The 15,162-nt window shown below is 41.4% G+C and overlaps 3 protein-coding genes across 4 annotated transcripts; 2 read left to right on the plus strand and 1 right to left on the minus strand.

The window, feature by feature from the left end:
- Positions 1 to 962: 962 nt before the first annotated feature.
- On the minus strand, positions 963 to 5,223 carry paqr3b (progestin and adipoQ receptor family member IIIb). Its single transcript, XM_076147148.1, has 7 exons — positions 5,070 to 5,223; positions 4,083 to 4,316; positions 3,606 to 3,768; positions 2,696 to 2,851; positions 2,372 to 2,569; positions 2,145 to 2,235; positions 963 to 1,952 (listed from the first exon to the last, which is right to left on the minus strand). The coding sequence occupies exons 2-7, from the start codon at positions 4,277 to 4,279 to the stop codon at positions 1,810 to 1,812; spliced, it is 948 nt and encodes a 315-aa protein (XP_076003263.1). The 5' UTR covers positions 4,280 to 4,316; positions 5,070 to 5,223; the 3' UTR covers positions 963 to 1,809.
- Positions 5,224 to 6,026: 803 nt separating this feature from the next.
- Positions 6,027 to 11,117, plus strand: LOC142996238 (SUZ RNA-binding domain-containing-like). Its single transcript, XM_076147151.1, has 4 exons — positions 6,027 to 6,529; positions 7,343 to 7,392; positions 7,485 to 7,751; positions 7,873 to 11,117. Exons 1-4 carry the CDS (start codon positions 6,479 to 6,481, stop codon positions 7,979 to 7,981), a joined length of 477 nt encoding a protein of 158 aa, XP_076003266.1. The 5' UTR covers positions 6,027 to 6,478; the 3' UTR covers positions 7,982 to 11,117.
- A 546-nt stretch (positions 11,118 to 11,663) lies between these two features.
- Positions 11,664 to 15,153, plus strand: necap2 (NECAP endocytosis associated 2). Of its 2 annotated transcripts, none has more exons than XM_076147149.1 (8): positions 11,664 to 11,816; positions 12,846 to 12,946; positions 13,162 to 13,266; positions 13,371 to 13,452; positions 13,600 to 13,743; positions 13,777 to 13,970; positions 14,073 to 14,157; positions 14,272 to 15,153. In XM_076147149.1, the coding sequence occupies exons 1-8, from the start codon at positions 11,722 to 11,724 to the stop codon at positions 14,315 to 14,317; spliced, it is 852 nt and encodes a 283-aa protein (XP_076003264.1). In that variant the 5' UTR covers positions 11,664 to 11,721; the 3' UTR covers positions 14,318 to 15,153. The 2 variants fall into 2 exon arrangements, with proteins under 2 accessions (XP_076003264.1, XP_076003265.1); XM_076147150.1 differs by having other exon boundaries at positions 13,600 to 13,708; positions 13,820 to 13,970.
- The last annotated feature ends 9 nt before the right edge of the window (positions 15,154 to 15,162 follow it).

Here is a 15,162-nt window from a genome sequence, read left to right on the forward strand (position 1 = left end):
GTGACGACTGAATCTCTCATCCGTGAGATCAATAAGCGTCCTATCCTATCCTTAAGGAAAACTACCATCTGACTAAATGCTTTAATAGACTGTTGTTCTGATGCTGGTAAAACAAGAAATGGTCGTAACAGAAATACCTGGTCATCAGAGAATAGTATCATTTGTTAGCAGAACATAATATAAATTCTGTGTGTATAAAAAAAGGCATTGAAGGCTATTTCATTTTACAGCATTCTTTATTCATTCAAAATTTAAAAAACTATAGATTTTTTTACAGAGGCACTGAAATAAATATGATAGATCTCATTAGTCAGTACCTGTGAAGAAGACACGAAGCAAATGAGATAAAACAATCATGAGAGGTCGTTCAAAGAAGATCAACCACTTTACAGTAATGAAAAGGCAAAGATCCAAAAAAAACCCAAAAGTAACAGACACTTAAAAGGCAAAAAGGAAAACAATCCTTTAGCACCTTCGCATTGCATTTAGTGCTCCCAATCTGATGAATTAAGTTTTCAATTATAAAATCATTCCATCAAAACCATACTGGCCTTATTGTGTAACAGAAAAGAGTTTCAGCATTTATTTCTAAGTTCAGTTCTAAGTTTAGGTACAGTACAGTCAGACGCTAGAGTCATAAGGCAAAGTACAAACATAACTGATGTAGAAATACAAACTTGTTTAACCTGATGCGGAATAAAAGAAACAAAGTATTCAACATGTTAACAATGGAGCTGCCCAAGTGAAATACTTTGCACTGACCTTATTTAAGTGACGTCGCGTTCGACATAACACTGATTCATCACATTTCTAGTGGTTTATTGTTGAGATAAATATGACAACAGTGTTTTCAGATAAATAGAGGCATACCCTGTTACTCCCATAGACATATACTGTACGTCACAGTCTCATACTGATGGATTTTCAGTTGTTTAACTCCATCATGACCTTTTTGTGCAGCATTTCACTCTTGAGTGTTGTTGGAAGCTATGGACAAACATGAGGTAAGGCAAATAATATCACAAATAACTTGTTCACATAGGCTAGATTAAAAAAAATACTGATGCATATATGCTTCAAAACTTCTGTACAAAGATCAGTGCCTAAACAAGAACCAGTGCTGAGGGATATGTTCAGGAACACACATGCAAAAACAACAAACACAGGGAAGATTATTACTTTGTAATACAAATATCACAGATTATATGACTGCATGACCCCTGAACACACCCGTATTTGACTGAAACAGCCTGGCCCTGTACCAGTATGGGCACCATGTCACCCCTCTACTTGAGCTTCACAGTAGTACTGACACTAAATATGCAGCATTCTTTCTGATAACACCGACATAGTGACATGCAGTAATTCAAACATCTAAAAGAAATCAACAGGCGATAAGTCATGCTGCACTGGTTGCTACGGTGACTGTCAATAAAAAAACCCAAAGCTCAGGTTACTCCTACAAACTAAAAACTGAACTGATTTAGTGCTCAGTTTATTTTCTGTGCATCAAGATGTTCAAATTACAATCTTTTTATAGATTAATGGATACCAGCCAGCAAACAGCCGGGGAACTGATAGCTGATCCATCCCCGGTGTTAACTAATGGCTGGTTCAATGGTCAGGAGCCTGTGATAAAGAGCAGCTGCCTATCATTTTAGGTAGTAGCTTCATACGAGAGGCTAACTGGGCTTTGAGCATTGACTCAACTCAGATTTAGTTGTATGCCGCTGACCATTACCAGCTTATCAGTTACACAGGAAACTACAGTATCAGCAAAGGTCTTTACATATTTGATTGATTTTCTACTTAGCCACTGCTGGTCCAGGGCCGGCAGGGCTGGCTGTGCCTAAAGTGCATGATGAATACAGCCGTCTGATGCCACCAGTAAAACATCACAACCACGAGTATGTGCCACACCTGGTGACTGGCACCAATGTAGTTCAGCTGACCTGGGAGAGAACAAGAAAAGAGACTGATTTACATAGAATTTAACATGTACAATCACAAACTGTACAATCTGGTTTACATCCAAAGCTCAAACAGTAAAGACTTACAAGTTGTTTCACAGAGTTTCTCACTGCAGTTTCACACTTTGAGGCTTGGACACAGTGAAAGAGGAAAGAGAGGGGTAAAGAACTCACCAGGGAAATATCGCTCAGGGATCTTGGTGACGTAGAACAAAAAGGCAGCTCCAGCGATAAGGTACATTACTATGATACGGGGCAGGAACAGCTGTGGGTATAACCACAATGTTTGACAGTCAGTTCAGAAAAGTATTGAGATTAAGGTGAAATATGCGTAAATAGCATTAGAATAATACAGATCTAGCTTAAGGATATGGGAGAAATTCAGAGCTTTAATTCCAGACCTGCACAAGATCCGAGGTGAATCCCCCATTCAGCCAAACCCAGTGACACGCTGGGATCACGCTGATGCCAGCCACACAGCAGAAGATGGTCATTCGCAGCCGCCGCCAGTCGTTGCTGAGGTAATGAGGGTGGACCTGAGCGCAGAAGACCGCCAGGATCAGAGACAGAACGGTCACCAGGTAGACCTGCCGCCAAAACTACGAGGAAGGAGGACAAATGACAGATATGAAATAGATTAGATTAGATAAAAACAGCAGCATGGTGCTTTGGCAAACAACAAGCAAAAGACAAAACAGAACATTCCAGAGGACGTCCATGCTTACAGCGTCACAGTAGAAAGCGTAGTAGATCCCGGGAACGTAACAGCCCAGGATGCCGACTGAAATGCCTGCATAGTCCAACGCCAGCCACCGCCGGCAGGTCTTCTCTGACCGGTGGCACGAGAACAGGTGATACCCCACAGAACACAACATACACACCTAGAAACACACACAATCGTTAGATGACCACAGTTCTTTGTTGTGCACAGTGTGGGAGGACAAAGTTTAACCAAAAGAGGGAATTACACAAATACAATAGAACTCATACAGAGGGACACATCCTGACATGACTTTATCTACACAACTATCCTATCAGCACCTGCTCACCATACACAGGGAACACATCTAACCTACATGTATACTGTACATTAGGAATTAACAACACTAACATTCCTATCGCCACGTTTTACAATATTTAAGCCTACGCACGTCTCACACACCTGTGCAGGTAGATCAGAATCAGAATCAGAATCAGAATCACTTTATTTGCCAATTAAGTTTGCACTTAAGAGGAATTTGCTGTGGTTCTGGGTGCAACGTGTAACATATAGAAAAAGACAACAGAAGACAACATATAAAACAACATAAAACAACATGTGCAAACAGCAGCAGCTTGGTGAATACTTAAATTAAAAACACACTAAATTAAACTAAATTAAATAAGTTAACTTAATGAGTGCTGATGAATAAGGTGTTAAAAAACGTGCAGGGGATTATTGAATAAATTAACTTAAGACTACTGTTAAATAAAGTCAAAGTGCAGGGGTTTTTGTGAGGTCAGTCTGAATGCACCTGTAGCAAGAAATGTAAACTTACATGAAGTCAGAAAATAAACACAAACCAGCTGCACCAAACACTTAAGTCCCCACTGCCCACTGCACGCATAACACAGACACAAACAAGTAACTTATACCTGGAAGCAGAAAAGCCCGATTGCATAGATGACATAATCCTCTCTCTTAGCTCCAGACTCTGGCAGGACTGAGGAGAGGTCGTTCACCTCCAAGGAGAAGAAGAGCAGGAAGCCCAGCAAGTGGCTCCAGATATTCACCGTCTCATTGGACAAAATAAAGATACTGTGTAGGAAGGAAGACAAGAAAAAGCACCTATGGTTGAGTATCTCCGCAATAACAAAAGGTAGAAGAAGAAGAAGAAGAATTGTGAATTCAGTCTTTGGTTTGTGGTTTGTCGACATACATACTGCGACAGGAAAGAATAGCATGGTTTTAGGTTTCTTCTCTGTATTCTGATATAAAAAAATTACATGGGAATGTAATCAAGTAACACATAGAAATTAGACAAAGCTAGAGGGGAAATGGTAAAAGGGAAATATGCAAGGATGTGAATAGAAAGATTCAGAAATGTAAAAAATGTCCCACAGCAGGCTCACCTCTTCAGGCAGAGTTTAGAGGGCAGGTGAGCCCTGTAGCCATCAGTGATGTAGGGGTTTTCTTTGAGGAAGAGGGGGATTTGATCGTAGGTGTACAGTCTGATCCTCTGGGGTATCAGCACAGGCCAGTGCTGGTAGCTGCCCAGCTCGATGTAGTGGGCAGTCTTCAGCAGCTTCTGGGGCATTTTCAGTAGCATCTTCTTGTTCTTTGCTCTGACACACGAGGTTAAAAGGCTGTAACAGGGGAAACACACAGGGCAGAAGAAACACTGATCAGCAGGGGGCACCATTTTCAATTCAGAGTAAAGATACACTTTTGATACTTTTGTGAATATGAAACAGTGAATATGAATGGGTTGACTTCAGCAAGGTCACTGATCAAATACAACATCAATGCACCTTCAAATGTGAGAAATGGAGACACTGGCACAACTCCAAAACTGCTCCTTATCATATATTATTGCCATGTGTTCCTAAATGTTTCTCATTTATCATGTTATGAGAAACTGCTACCTCGCACCATAACAGCCATCCGCATTGTCTTTGTCACTTTAATATGCTTAATGTCTGAAACTACCTGCTGATAAAAGCCTTCATCAATTCCCTCATCATTTCAGCCATGTAGTGCTTAATGTTAACAGCAACCCTTTCATTCTTTGTCAAAATCTCGTTTCAGATATTTTACTGGAAGGAGATAATTCAACACAGTTAATATAATTTACCAAGATAGTCGTGACCTACAAATCGTCTTCTCTTGCCTTTGACCCACAAGATCATTCAGCTTTGTTGTATGGTTGCTGCATATGAAACTAAAATCACAGCACACGTTTGTCTGCTCCACTTTGACTAAACAGCATGAAACCTGTCAAACAAGTCCAGACATCGCTGAACTCTGTTGTTATTGTTGTCAAGCTAAATTCCAGCTAGCTGCTAACGTTAGCGGATGTTATTTTCAGATACACGACTTAAATGGTGTAGAAGACTCACCATTAGTCGCAGTCCGACTATCAATGGCCTCTTTCGGCCATGTCCTGTTGGCTTCAAGCTACTGTTGTCTCAGATATGAAATCATGATTATGAAATAAACCTCACACATCCTCTGCAGCTCGGCATGAGACATCAGCGACACTGGTGTAGAGTCATGTCCGGTCTGACAGCCTTCACAATAAAAGATTAAAACAAAACGTCTTTTCACTTTGATAGACTTCATCTTATTTTTTACTTTGGAACGATGAAACAAAAAAAGTAAATGCTATTTTTGTTTCGTTTGTCTACGGACTTCTTTGATGCACCAAAAAACTGCCAAAATCAAAATCTCATTTCAAAATAAATTCCAGCCCTTTCAGATATATTTTTTAATTGTAAAATGGGAAACTTTGGAGTTCCTTGCAGTTATACATTTAATTGAATTCGGCTTTTTGGTCACATAAAAACTGAACTGCACAGAAAAGAAAAACAAGGTGACACATTGGTGCTTGTGAAAACTGTGAAAAACTGCCAAAGCCCACACTCATCATCATTTTAACTTGCAGTTGCATAGATGAGTGGTTCTCAAACCTTTCAAACCAAGGACAACCTCCAAGGAAAACAAGACTGGACCAAGACTGAGACCTCTTCAAAAAGCCACCAACAATTCAGTTAATTCAATCAGAAATATCGGCAAAAAACAAAAACATTTGTACATGTATTTATAGGGAATATTTACAATATCAGCACAAAAAAACGTATTGGCTGGAATCGAAGGACGTAATGTCAACACAAGGCTATTTCGGAAAAAAGTAAATTCTTAATAATTTAATTAGTAACTAGGAATTAGTGTGTTCTTTGATTAAAACGTTTTATCTGTAATTAAATTCGCATAGATTGCTTTTAAATAACTGCAGGCATTTTCAGACGGAGCATCATGTTTACCAGCAGGGGGCACCACAAACGCGACCACTGGTACGCAAACATAGTTTAGAGCCGTTTTTTAATAATACTTAACTCAAACAACTAAAACACGTAACGTTCTTTTCCTTGCCATTATTTTAGCATTATAAAGACAGCTAATGAAACTAAAACCTGAGCTCTCCCTAATGGCGTTTCGCTGTAAGTCCGGGCAGTGTGATTTATTTTCCGAGGTGGACGTGACGCCACAGACTTAAAGTAACAGGCGGTGTGTTCAGGGCAGGCTACCTTCAGTCAAGCTTTAAGCTAGCAGCCGGGCTAACACGCCTACAGGTAAAAAGCCTCGTAAATCTCTACGTTTCGCCTTCAAAACGCCACTAAAGCGGGCGGGATTGGGCTCTGTGCAGGGCTCCGGAGATTCCCCCGTGTCAGTCAGCTCAGTGGACGGGACATTGTTAGCTTCTACTGCTGGATTTGAAGAGGTAAACCCAGCCAGCGTCCTGCTCAACATGGAGGATGAAGAGGTTGCTGAGAGCTGGGAAGAAGCAGCGGACAGCGGGGTGAGGAACGCGAATACTGCGCGTCATTTTGTGTTGTAAGGGTTTGTAACTTGACCTCATGTCGGATAGCTGACCCCGGCGGTAAACTAGAGAGGCTCGGTGCGTTCAAAACACTCAAATGTGTGTGTTTGTAGACGGGTTTCTTATCAAAGACTATCTCTTCCTAGCTGAGCCTTAAGGCCTCAGCCCCATACTGAGGCTGAGTGGGCACACTTGACCCTACGTTCGTTTCCAACACATAGGCACATTCTAATTTAAAGAGATTCAAAAACGTTACAAAAGTTGCGTAACGTCATCAAACTAGTACTTAAATGTCTTCGTTTGTTCCGAATTGTTTAGATCCGCCCATTACGGAAATGACGGCCCGTGAAGAAGCGATGACCATAACGTCTACAGTTTATCGTCATAGAACTTATCGAGTTTTTGGTTCAATCCGTTATTCACGTAAAGCCGGGTGTTGCCCGTGTGTGACAGAAATCACTTAATTTGATTGTGGCACTTGGCTCTGCACAATGGTTGACTGATGACTTCTGAGCCTGACTTTAAAGAAATAAGCAAGGTCTGTTTTTTTCACACTTTGATTCGTGAGGCGAATTAATTTGATTTGAAAGTGTTTCTGAGTTGTGCAATATTGACAACGTAGACAAATCTGCAATGATATTTGTATTTGCTGGCTGAAAAGCTTGATTGTGGATTTGAAATGATGAAGTAATGGAACTACTCAGCTGAGTAAACACAAGCTCAAGGGCTGAGGTGGATCTTGCATAAATATTAGGTCAAGTGCATTGAAATTGTATTTGTTATCCCCCTCAGGAAATCGAGAGAAGGCTGGAGGCAAAACTGAAAATAAACCAGGAGGCAAAGTAAGAAATCAGGAATGATTAATGTTAAAATGTGTCACCTGCAGTCATAAGATCTTTATCCTGCCTTACCTTCTCATATTTCCACTCTGCAGGAAGTCCAGTTTCAGTTCGGGCGGCTCACCTGTGCGGACTGCTGTTGTAATTCAAGACGACTCTCTGCCTGCAGCCCCGCCGCCACAAATTCGCATTTTAAAGCGACCTACAAACAACGGTACCGCGGGAAACTCTGCGTCCTCTCGTCCTAGTCAGCAGATGAAGTCTTTGGCCCAACGGGAGGCCGAGTACGCCGAAGCCAGGAGAAGGATTTTGGGCAGTGCTACTTCAGATGAAGCACCTCAGGACAATCCAGGCCAGGAGAGGTGAGACATGAACCAAAACAACAAACACAAAATGAAGCCTTTTAAAACTTCAGAACAAATAGATTGAGAGTGAAGCACAAGTGTTCAGTAATCCCTTCTCCATTTCTCCTCATAACAATAGGCAAATTCGTGTGACTGCACAGCAAACAGAACCAGTTCGTCCCAACAATCACGTGGTCCGCCAGCCAACTGGCCCAGATGGAACCTCAGGCTTCCGCCTCTGCAGATAAACACGAACTGCCTGCTTAAAGGCGTCAGCTGTCTCCTGAGAGGGCATGTAGGGGGGCACTTAAAGGGGTTCTGAGAGTGGCATTGTATATGAAGAGCGGAGTGGTGAGATGACACTAAATTGACAGACATTAGAATTATGACAATGTAGCATGGATTAGGAACTGCTCCACCCTCCCTGCTCTGCTTACTGACATGGTCTTGGCCTTTCCCCTTGTCTCTTCCCTATGTGGAACGTCGCAAGGGGATGGCAAAGATCAGCCCGAGGATCTGAAACCCCTTCTGTTCCACACTGTGAACAGACCTTATGCCTATCATCCCTACACACTGTGATACTTGTATGATGAACCAAGAGGTGCCCTATGATTCTTACTCTCACTGGTCTGCTGAGCGTCAGGGCGTCAGGTGTCCGACCCTCCAGGGACCATGAGAACTAAAGTTTTCAGGAATTCCCCTGAGACGTGCAAAGGAATGAGCTGGCCTTTGTGCTGATGGACGGCGGCGCATGGCTGAGTGTCCACTGGGAAGCTGCCTGCTTAGTGCTCGGTATGTCTGAGTTCACTATGTGATCATCAGTCAGAGTTCAAGATGCTAGGAGCTAAAAATCATTCAACCATTTTAGATACAGTGGAATGTGTTAATGATTTTTAATACTTGCACAGCAACAACAGGCTGGGCTCTGAGAGAGACGCCTGGTGGGCACGCAGCCTGTGGCCAAAGATAGCAGATCAGAGGGACAGAGTGTCGCTAATTATAAGATTGTTGAAGCAATAATAAATTACGCCCCGTATAATTTTTACATTTTGCCTAAAGCCTGTGCTGTGTTCTGTTTTACAAATAGATTTTATGTTTTAAAAAGTTTACATTTATTTCGACATGTCTGTGTTTGCGATGATGCATAGTTTCAGCTCATTAGGTGTGTGTGTGTGTGTGTGTGTGTGTGTGACAAACTAGATGACATAGCCCACAGATTTAATTGATAGTGTCATATTGGATTTTATTCAGATTAGAAGAAAGTTGAATCAGTTGAGCTAAAAGCATTAGTTCAGTGTAAAAGTCCCATTTGTGTTACCTTCCAGTTTCCTGTTAGTAAAGCCAACACAAGCTTCTTTTACAACTTATCTGCGATGCTTATGTCAAGCAAACTAGATTACCTTTGCACCGGTTACCGTATATCCCCCTGCTCCTGTGCTATACTGTAGTATTATTGGTGAATAACTCAAATATAGGTTCTGACTAGATGACAGCCTCATGAGTCCTCCATTATGACAAACCGGAAAAACAGACAGACTTGTGTAGATTATGGAAGATTCCATGTTTTAATTCTTGTGTTTTACATTGAGGTTGATTCCCACTGCCTGGCCTTGATGAATGTGCTTTCCTGTGGCGTACACGCAACAGAGTTCAGACCATTGATCAGTCCCCCGAGGATTTTTTTGCCAATCAGAATTTTGCTGCTGGACTTTCCTGACTTTCGTGGCAAATAAAGCATTTCTTCCCCCCATTAATTGCAACTTTTATGTTTAATTAAATAGACCTATATGACACACAGTATGCATTGAACATCCTTTATTTTCTAGTGTCACTACGCATTACAATCTCTGTGACATCCACCTTCCCATCATCTTAACGTTTAGACAAACAAATTTAACTCGGATCTATTGGAAAGGCGAAGTTTACAAAAGCCAGTCGGATTGAAACATTCCAGTACAGCACGATAATCAGTTTATACATCGGGGTAGAAACCCCCCGGAATCGCACTTCTGTGTGCGCCCCTGTTGCTTTAAGAGCTCCGGGAGACGAGCTAGCACCCTTTACACCCAACTCACTTCACTCTCAGTATGTAAGATGAAAATAAAGAAACAAAGAGAAACTAAATGTTCATGTCTGTTATCTCCCACTCCTTTGCCTTGAACATGTTTCAAATTCATTCATAAATGAAGTGAAATGAAACTAAATATGATTTCTTCACTTCTGCTTTACTTTCGAATCAATTTATATCATATCATACTCATCAACACTTCCCCATTACTTAGATTTTACATTGTGTGTGTGTGTAGGTGGTTTGCGGGGGACTTGCTGAGCAGCTGCACACACATCAGTCTGCTCCTTGAGGAATGAGTTTCTTCGCTTCCTCTTGCACGATTTTGATATGCATTTTTTTTGGGTGAAATTTCTGTGGTGACATGGAAAAACACACGGTAAAATGGGAAATTATGCAGCATTGTGGAAAACTGCAGCGTTTGTTAAATTAGCGTTGGATTGCGTAAACGTGGGATACATTGGAGGCTCTGATTGTTTGCTTTTTGTGCAACAAATGTGGAATAAAAATGTGAAAACTGAATCCGAGAGGAGTTACGTCTAATCAAATACTGTTTGGCAAGATCTGGTGTTCAATTTTGCTAATATTATTCTTGAAAGTTGTAAGCCTTAAATCCTCCTTGGCTTCAACACTACAGTTACAAATGCCACTCATGTTGTAGTTAGAACTCCTTGTTATCCAGCAACGACCATGAAACATTATAGTGAATCCTGCCTCAATCACCAAGCAGCAGATTAATATCCCCCTTTCCAAAGAGGAGTCTTCCATTCACATATTTGTTGATTTGTTGAACCTCTAAAGTCGGTAGTCGGTGACTGGAAACCTCATTCGTCCAGGAAGTAATGAACTGAAAGAAGAATTGAAGTATAAATCTTGGTTCCAAAAGCAAGTGAGCGCTCAGCGAAGAATAAAATGGAATTTGCCAGTAAAGACTAAACCTGCTTCTCCAAGAGTTTTACAATTTCCACCCAGAAGCATCAGCTAGAAATTAGAGTTTTTAGGTAAAAGGTGTCAATAGTTTACTAGTTCAACTGTATTACATGATTGTTGGGCACTAATGTTCTCAATTTTGTCCAATTGTTATCTTTCCTTGCCATTTGAGGCCCCCAGTTTGCAAGGTTGTGTAGATGACAAACACCAGGAGAGGCCATTATGCAAGACTGTGTTGAAGTTTGACACACAACTTCTTGGATATGATGCATATGCCATTATTAGATTGATAACATGGATTTGTAGTTGTTTTAAATCTGCCACCCTGTCATTCACAGACACGTGTTCGATTAAAGGATGAAGTGATGTCACTGTTACGTTGAAAACTTGAAAAACAATTGAAATTTGAATACCCTTTAATAAAGACACCTAAATCCACCTGGCCAGTGTGTTCTGTTTTAATTTTTCCAAGAGTCAGACATATTAACATGTGAACATGCATTTTATTCCATTTGTTTGAGGAAAATGTAGCATTTGTTCAATGTAGGGTGAACATTCCTAATTTGCCGTTATTTTAAAGGCAATGTTTTTCTCACATTTGCACCATTTCGTCTTATTCATAGACATGTACTGTATTTACAACATGTATAATGTTTCAATCCTGATGGAATGTTTTATCATCTTCTATATTTAGTTTGAGAGCTTTAGTTTTTTTATTTTCAAATTACAAAACAATATATTGTCTTTTTAGCATGGTATTTCGCAGTTAATCTAAATACATTAACATCAGGGTTATATTGTATTTGTTATCAATAGACAGGTCCTTGTCTCGTGTTTCTTAGCAGAGGGTGAGTCAAGGTGCATAAAACCATCCACACCACACGGGGCGCTGTTTCAAACTAGCAGGACTCTTTAAGTAAGGATCCTGCGACGCCTGAAGTCGTCCATTGAATGTCGGAAGTTGGTATTTAGTTTGTGAAACTTGGCAAAATGGCAGAAGACAACAGCTATGAGTCGATACTGTGCGTTAAACCCGAGGTTCACGTGTACCGGATCCCCCCGCGGGCAACTAACCGTGGATACCGGTAAGCTGAGCTCCTCCAAAAAAGAGAGACAGAGCGACTTTACGAAGAAACGAGTCTCGAGACTGCGAGACAAGTGTCGGCAACCGAGCTGAGCACCGAGCGGCGTCCATTATCGGACAAGCAGCTGTTAAACTAACCTGTGCTGTTTTCCTGTACTTTTCCACGCTAACTTTATGACAAAACACAGTTAAAGACAGTAAACATTATTATCTGCAATGCAACATCACACGTAATGCTTTAGACTGGAGTAACAGCTTGATGGACACGTTGTTCGAGTCTGGATCTCCTTTTACGGAAGTCATACCTGCAGCCATATAAATAACGCTTTAAAATTTGTCAACAAGCTGTTGTTGTTGTTTAATTTTTCGAGTAAAAATCGGGGTTTTTAATCTACAAGTCGTGAAGAAAACGTGGAGGTTTTAAGTCCGTCCGGTAATGGCTCCACGGGGTCGAAGTTGCGGGCGTTAGCATATTTTTAGAAGCGTTTAAAACGTACGTAAATAGCACCTAGAAGTCTCCCTAACCAACTACAAGTGAAGATTCTGACCTTAAATAGGGCGTACGAGTTAAGTGGCATCGTATCACATGTGGTAAATTAACTACATATTCAATTTGTGCTGGAAAAACAAAATGAAACACACACTCATGCACAGATCTCTTATCAATGCAGTTAGTCGTTTAATCCTGAAAGTGTAAAGATCTTAGCACGGCAGTAAAATGTCTTCAGTTTACTTCCAATACAAATCAAATTATTTCTAGAGTTTTCAAGATGTGAGACAAGACTGAATAAGCTTGCATGTCAACTGATCTACAAACAAAAATAAGGTTTAATTTGTCTCAAGGCACTGATTAAGTTCAGCCTAAAAGAGTGGAGATACTTCCTGTGAGTGTCTGATTCTGTGTATGTTGAAACATACTGCAGACGCATTCACTTAATTTCACTTCCTTCTGCAATCAAAAGCTGCGGCTGCTGGCGCAAAAACACTGATTTCTGTGTGTTTTTGTGTGTGTTTGTGCCTGCGTCTTCAGCGCTGCAGACTGGAAGCTGGACGAGCCCGCATGGACCGGAAGGATGAAGATTATCTGTAAGGGCAAAGTGGCCTACATCAAGTTAGAGGACAAAAACACAGGTGAAGTGACGCTCTGCTATTAAGAAGACATGCATCAGAATGTACACACGTGACCAGATGACCTACTTTTAACCAAGTTGCTCATTGTTTCCTTCACATTTAATAACTATATCAACTACACAGCTATTCAAACCCTCAGTTACGTCCTCAGGGAATTCTGTTTGCGCTGAAAAGGAACTTTGAGAGACCAAATTGTGTAAACTTGTACTTTCCAGGCGAGCTGTTTGCCCAAGCCCCGGTGGAGCAGTATCCAGGAAGTGCAGTGGAAGCGGTGACGGACTCCAGCCGGTATTTTGTGGTCCGGATAGAGAGTGACAACGGTACGGCTCCGTCTGTATACAGAGTGACCTTTAATGTATATCTCAGTGTATTTTGACCAAGGTGCCCGAATTCAAGCGTGTGTTTTTGCTCTGATTGATTCCAGGACGTCACGCGTTCATCGGCCTGGGCTTTGCTGACCGTGGGGACTCGTTTGACTTCAACGTAGCTTTACAGGACCATTTTAAGTGAGCTGCTTTATTTATGCACATGAAGTAAATGCTTTATATCTCTGTATGAGTTGTGTCGTATACCCTCTACAATTACTTACTTCCTCCCTCAACCTCGGTCTATATAAAGTACAGTTACCTGATCGTTTCTTGCTGTAATTTCAGGTGGGTGAAGCAAGAAGGTGAACTTGCAAAAATGGAAGCTTCTCAGACCACAGCACCTAAACTGGACCTCAGCTTCAAAGAGGGTCAGACTATCAAGATCAGCATTGGGGTGAGCGCTCGTCCTCCACGTCACAGACACAGAGCAGCATGATTAAATATCATAAACGCCACAACGCTAAGAAGAACTAATAAAAGTCACAATTCACTTTTTCGCTCCCAGAACATCAAGAAGAGGGAAGCAGGCAGCGCTAAGTCACGGCCTATGGGTGGAGGTCTTCTCCCGCCTCCACCAGGGGCAGGAGCAAAGCCTGCAGGGTTAATAGCGCCCCCTGGAGACTTTGAGACTGCTCCAGCTGTACAAACAAATACAGGTGACCGCTATGCTTTTCTTTACATTTTTCGTCTCCTGTCATGCAACAAACATTGTTCTCATGTTGTGTATAGACGCATAACTTGTTTTCCTGCAATCCCAGCTGCTCTTTTAGACTTTGGGTCCCCCGTCCCTGCAGCCCAGCCCACCTCTGATATGTGGGGAGACTTCACATCTGCAGGCTCCAAGTGAGAAAACAACCGTCGCCTGCATTTTTCCTTTTCTCTCCTGTGTAGTAAATGCCTCATATTTGTTGTCGTATTTGAGCTCTTCCTCACTCTGCCGTCTCTTCTCACCCACAGCTCCAGTACGGATGCTGTCAAACCAGGATGGGTGCAGTTCAGTTGAGCCTTGAGCGAACGCGAGCACACACTCAGGTTCTATACATTCCATGGACAGGACGATCGCGGCAAAACAACTGAAAAAAAAGTGGGAAACTATTAGAAAACTTGACTGGCTCGTTGTAGCACGTTAATCAACAGACACACACACACACACGTAAGGAACAGAAAGTAAAATGTACATACTGTATTTTTAGAACCTTTTTTCACACTCTGCTATGCAGTAGGTTTTTTTTTTTTTTTTTAATTGTAGTCATGCCGATATTGGCCTTAAAGATTCCTTCAAGACAAGTGAGCCTAATGATGGACGAAGGGAAAGTTTGTCATATTAGTTTGTTTCTCGTTCCTTTCACCAATCTTTTCTTTAATTATCTCCAGAATCCAGTATGTGTGGATCCATTTGTTCCTCCTCTTTAAAACGTCAGGACAACTTCTCCCTGTTTCTCTCTCTCTCTCTCATTCCATCCCTGTCAGTCATTTCAAGGTTGTTTTGCCATCCATTAAGGTTAGAATTCACTCTGTCCATCATCTCTTTTATTTTCTTCTCTTCTGTTCCTAGTTTCCCCCCCTCTAAAACGTGAAGGAAACAGTTTCTCTCGTGACAATTGAAGAAAAGAAAACCGTCTGAAGCATTAAAGCTCTTTAAGAGAAACACCAAGACTTTTAAAATCATCGTTTCAGTAGAAAGATGTGATTTCCTGTTTAGACTGTTATTGAAAGTGTGAGCGTGTTTTTGGTTTTTATGTCTTTGTTTGTCTTTTGCGTCGGCCCTTTGTCCTTCCCTCTCGTATGCTTTTTACCAAATTGAAATTTCCTCAATCATTTGTTTAGATTTTGCTTAAGTGCCTTTCT

This window comes from Genypterus blacodes, unplaced genomic scaffold (assembly GCF_046128005.1).
Source record: "Genypterus blacodes isolate CSIRO-AG114 ecotype Tasmania unplaced genomic scaffold, CSIRO-AGI_Gbla_v1 ptg000037l_1, whole genome shotgun sequence".
Taxonomy (NCBI): domain Eukaryota; kingdom Metazoa; phylum Chordata; class Actinopteri; order Ophidiiformes; family Ophidiidae; genus Genypterus; species Genypterus blacodes.

Excerpts from the sequence above, each read along its gene's own strand:
- necap2 (XM_076147149.1), top strand. The coding sequence starts at position 11,722 with ATGGCAGAAGACAACAGCTATGAGTCGATACTGTGCGTTAAACCCGAG. Across the intron at positions 12,947-13,161 it reads GTTAGAGGACAAAAACACAG|GCGAGCTGTTTGCCCAAGCC; the intron begins GTGAAGTGACGC and ends TGTACTTTCCAG. Across the intron at positions 14,158-14,271 it reads TTCACATCTGCAGGCTCCAA|CTCCAGTACGGATGCTGTCA; the intron begins GTGAGAAAACAA and ends TCTCACCCACAG.
- LOC142996238 (XM_076147151.1), top strand. The coding sequence starts at position 6,479 with ATGGAGGATGAAGAGGTTGCTGAGAGCTGGGAAGAAGCAGCGGACAGC. Across the intron at positions 7,393-7,484 it reads AAAATAAACCAGGAGGCAAA|GAAGTCCAGTTTCAGTTCGG; the intron begins GTAAGAAATCAG and ends TCCACTCTGCAG. Across the intron at positions 7,752-7,872 it reads GACAATCCAGGCCAGGAGAG|GCAAATTCGTGTGACTGCAC; the intron begins GTGAGACATGAA and ends TCATAACAATAG.
- paqr3b (XM_076147148.1), bottom strand. The coding sequence starts at position 4,279 with ATGCTACTGAAAATGCCCCAGAAGCTGCTGAAGACTGCCCACTACATC. Across the intron at positions 3,769-4,082 it reads TCTAAACTCTGCCTGAAGAG|TATCTTTATTTTGTCCAATG; the intron begins GTGAGCCTGCTG and ends CTTCCTACACAG. Across the intron at positions 2,570-2,695 it reads ACGCTTTCTACTGTGACGCT|TTTTGGCGGCAGGTCTACCT; the intron begins GTAAGCATGGAC and ends CCTTCCTCGTAG.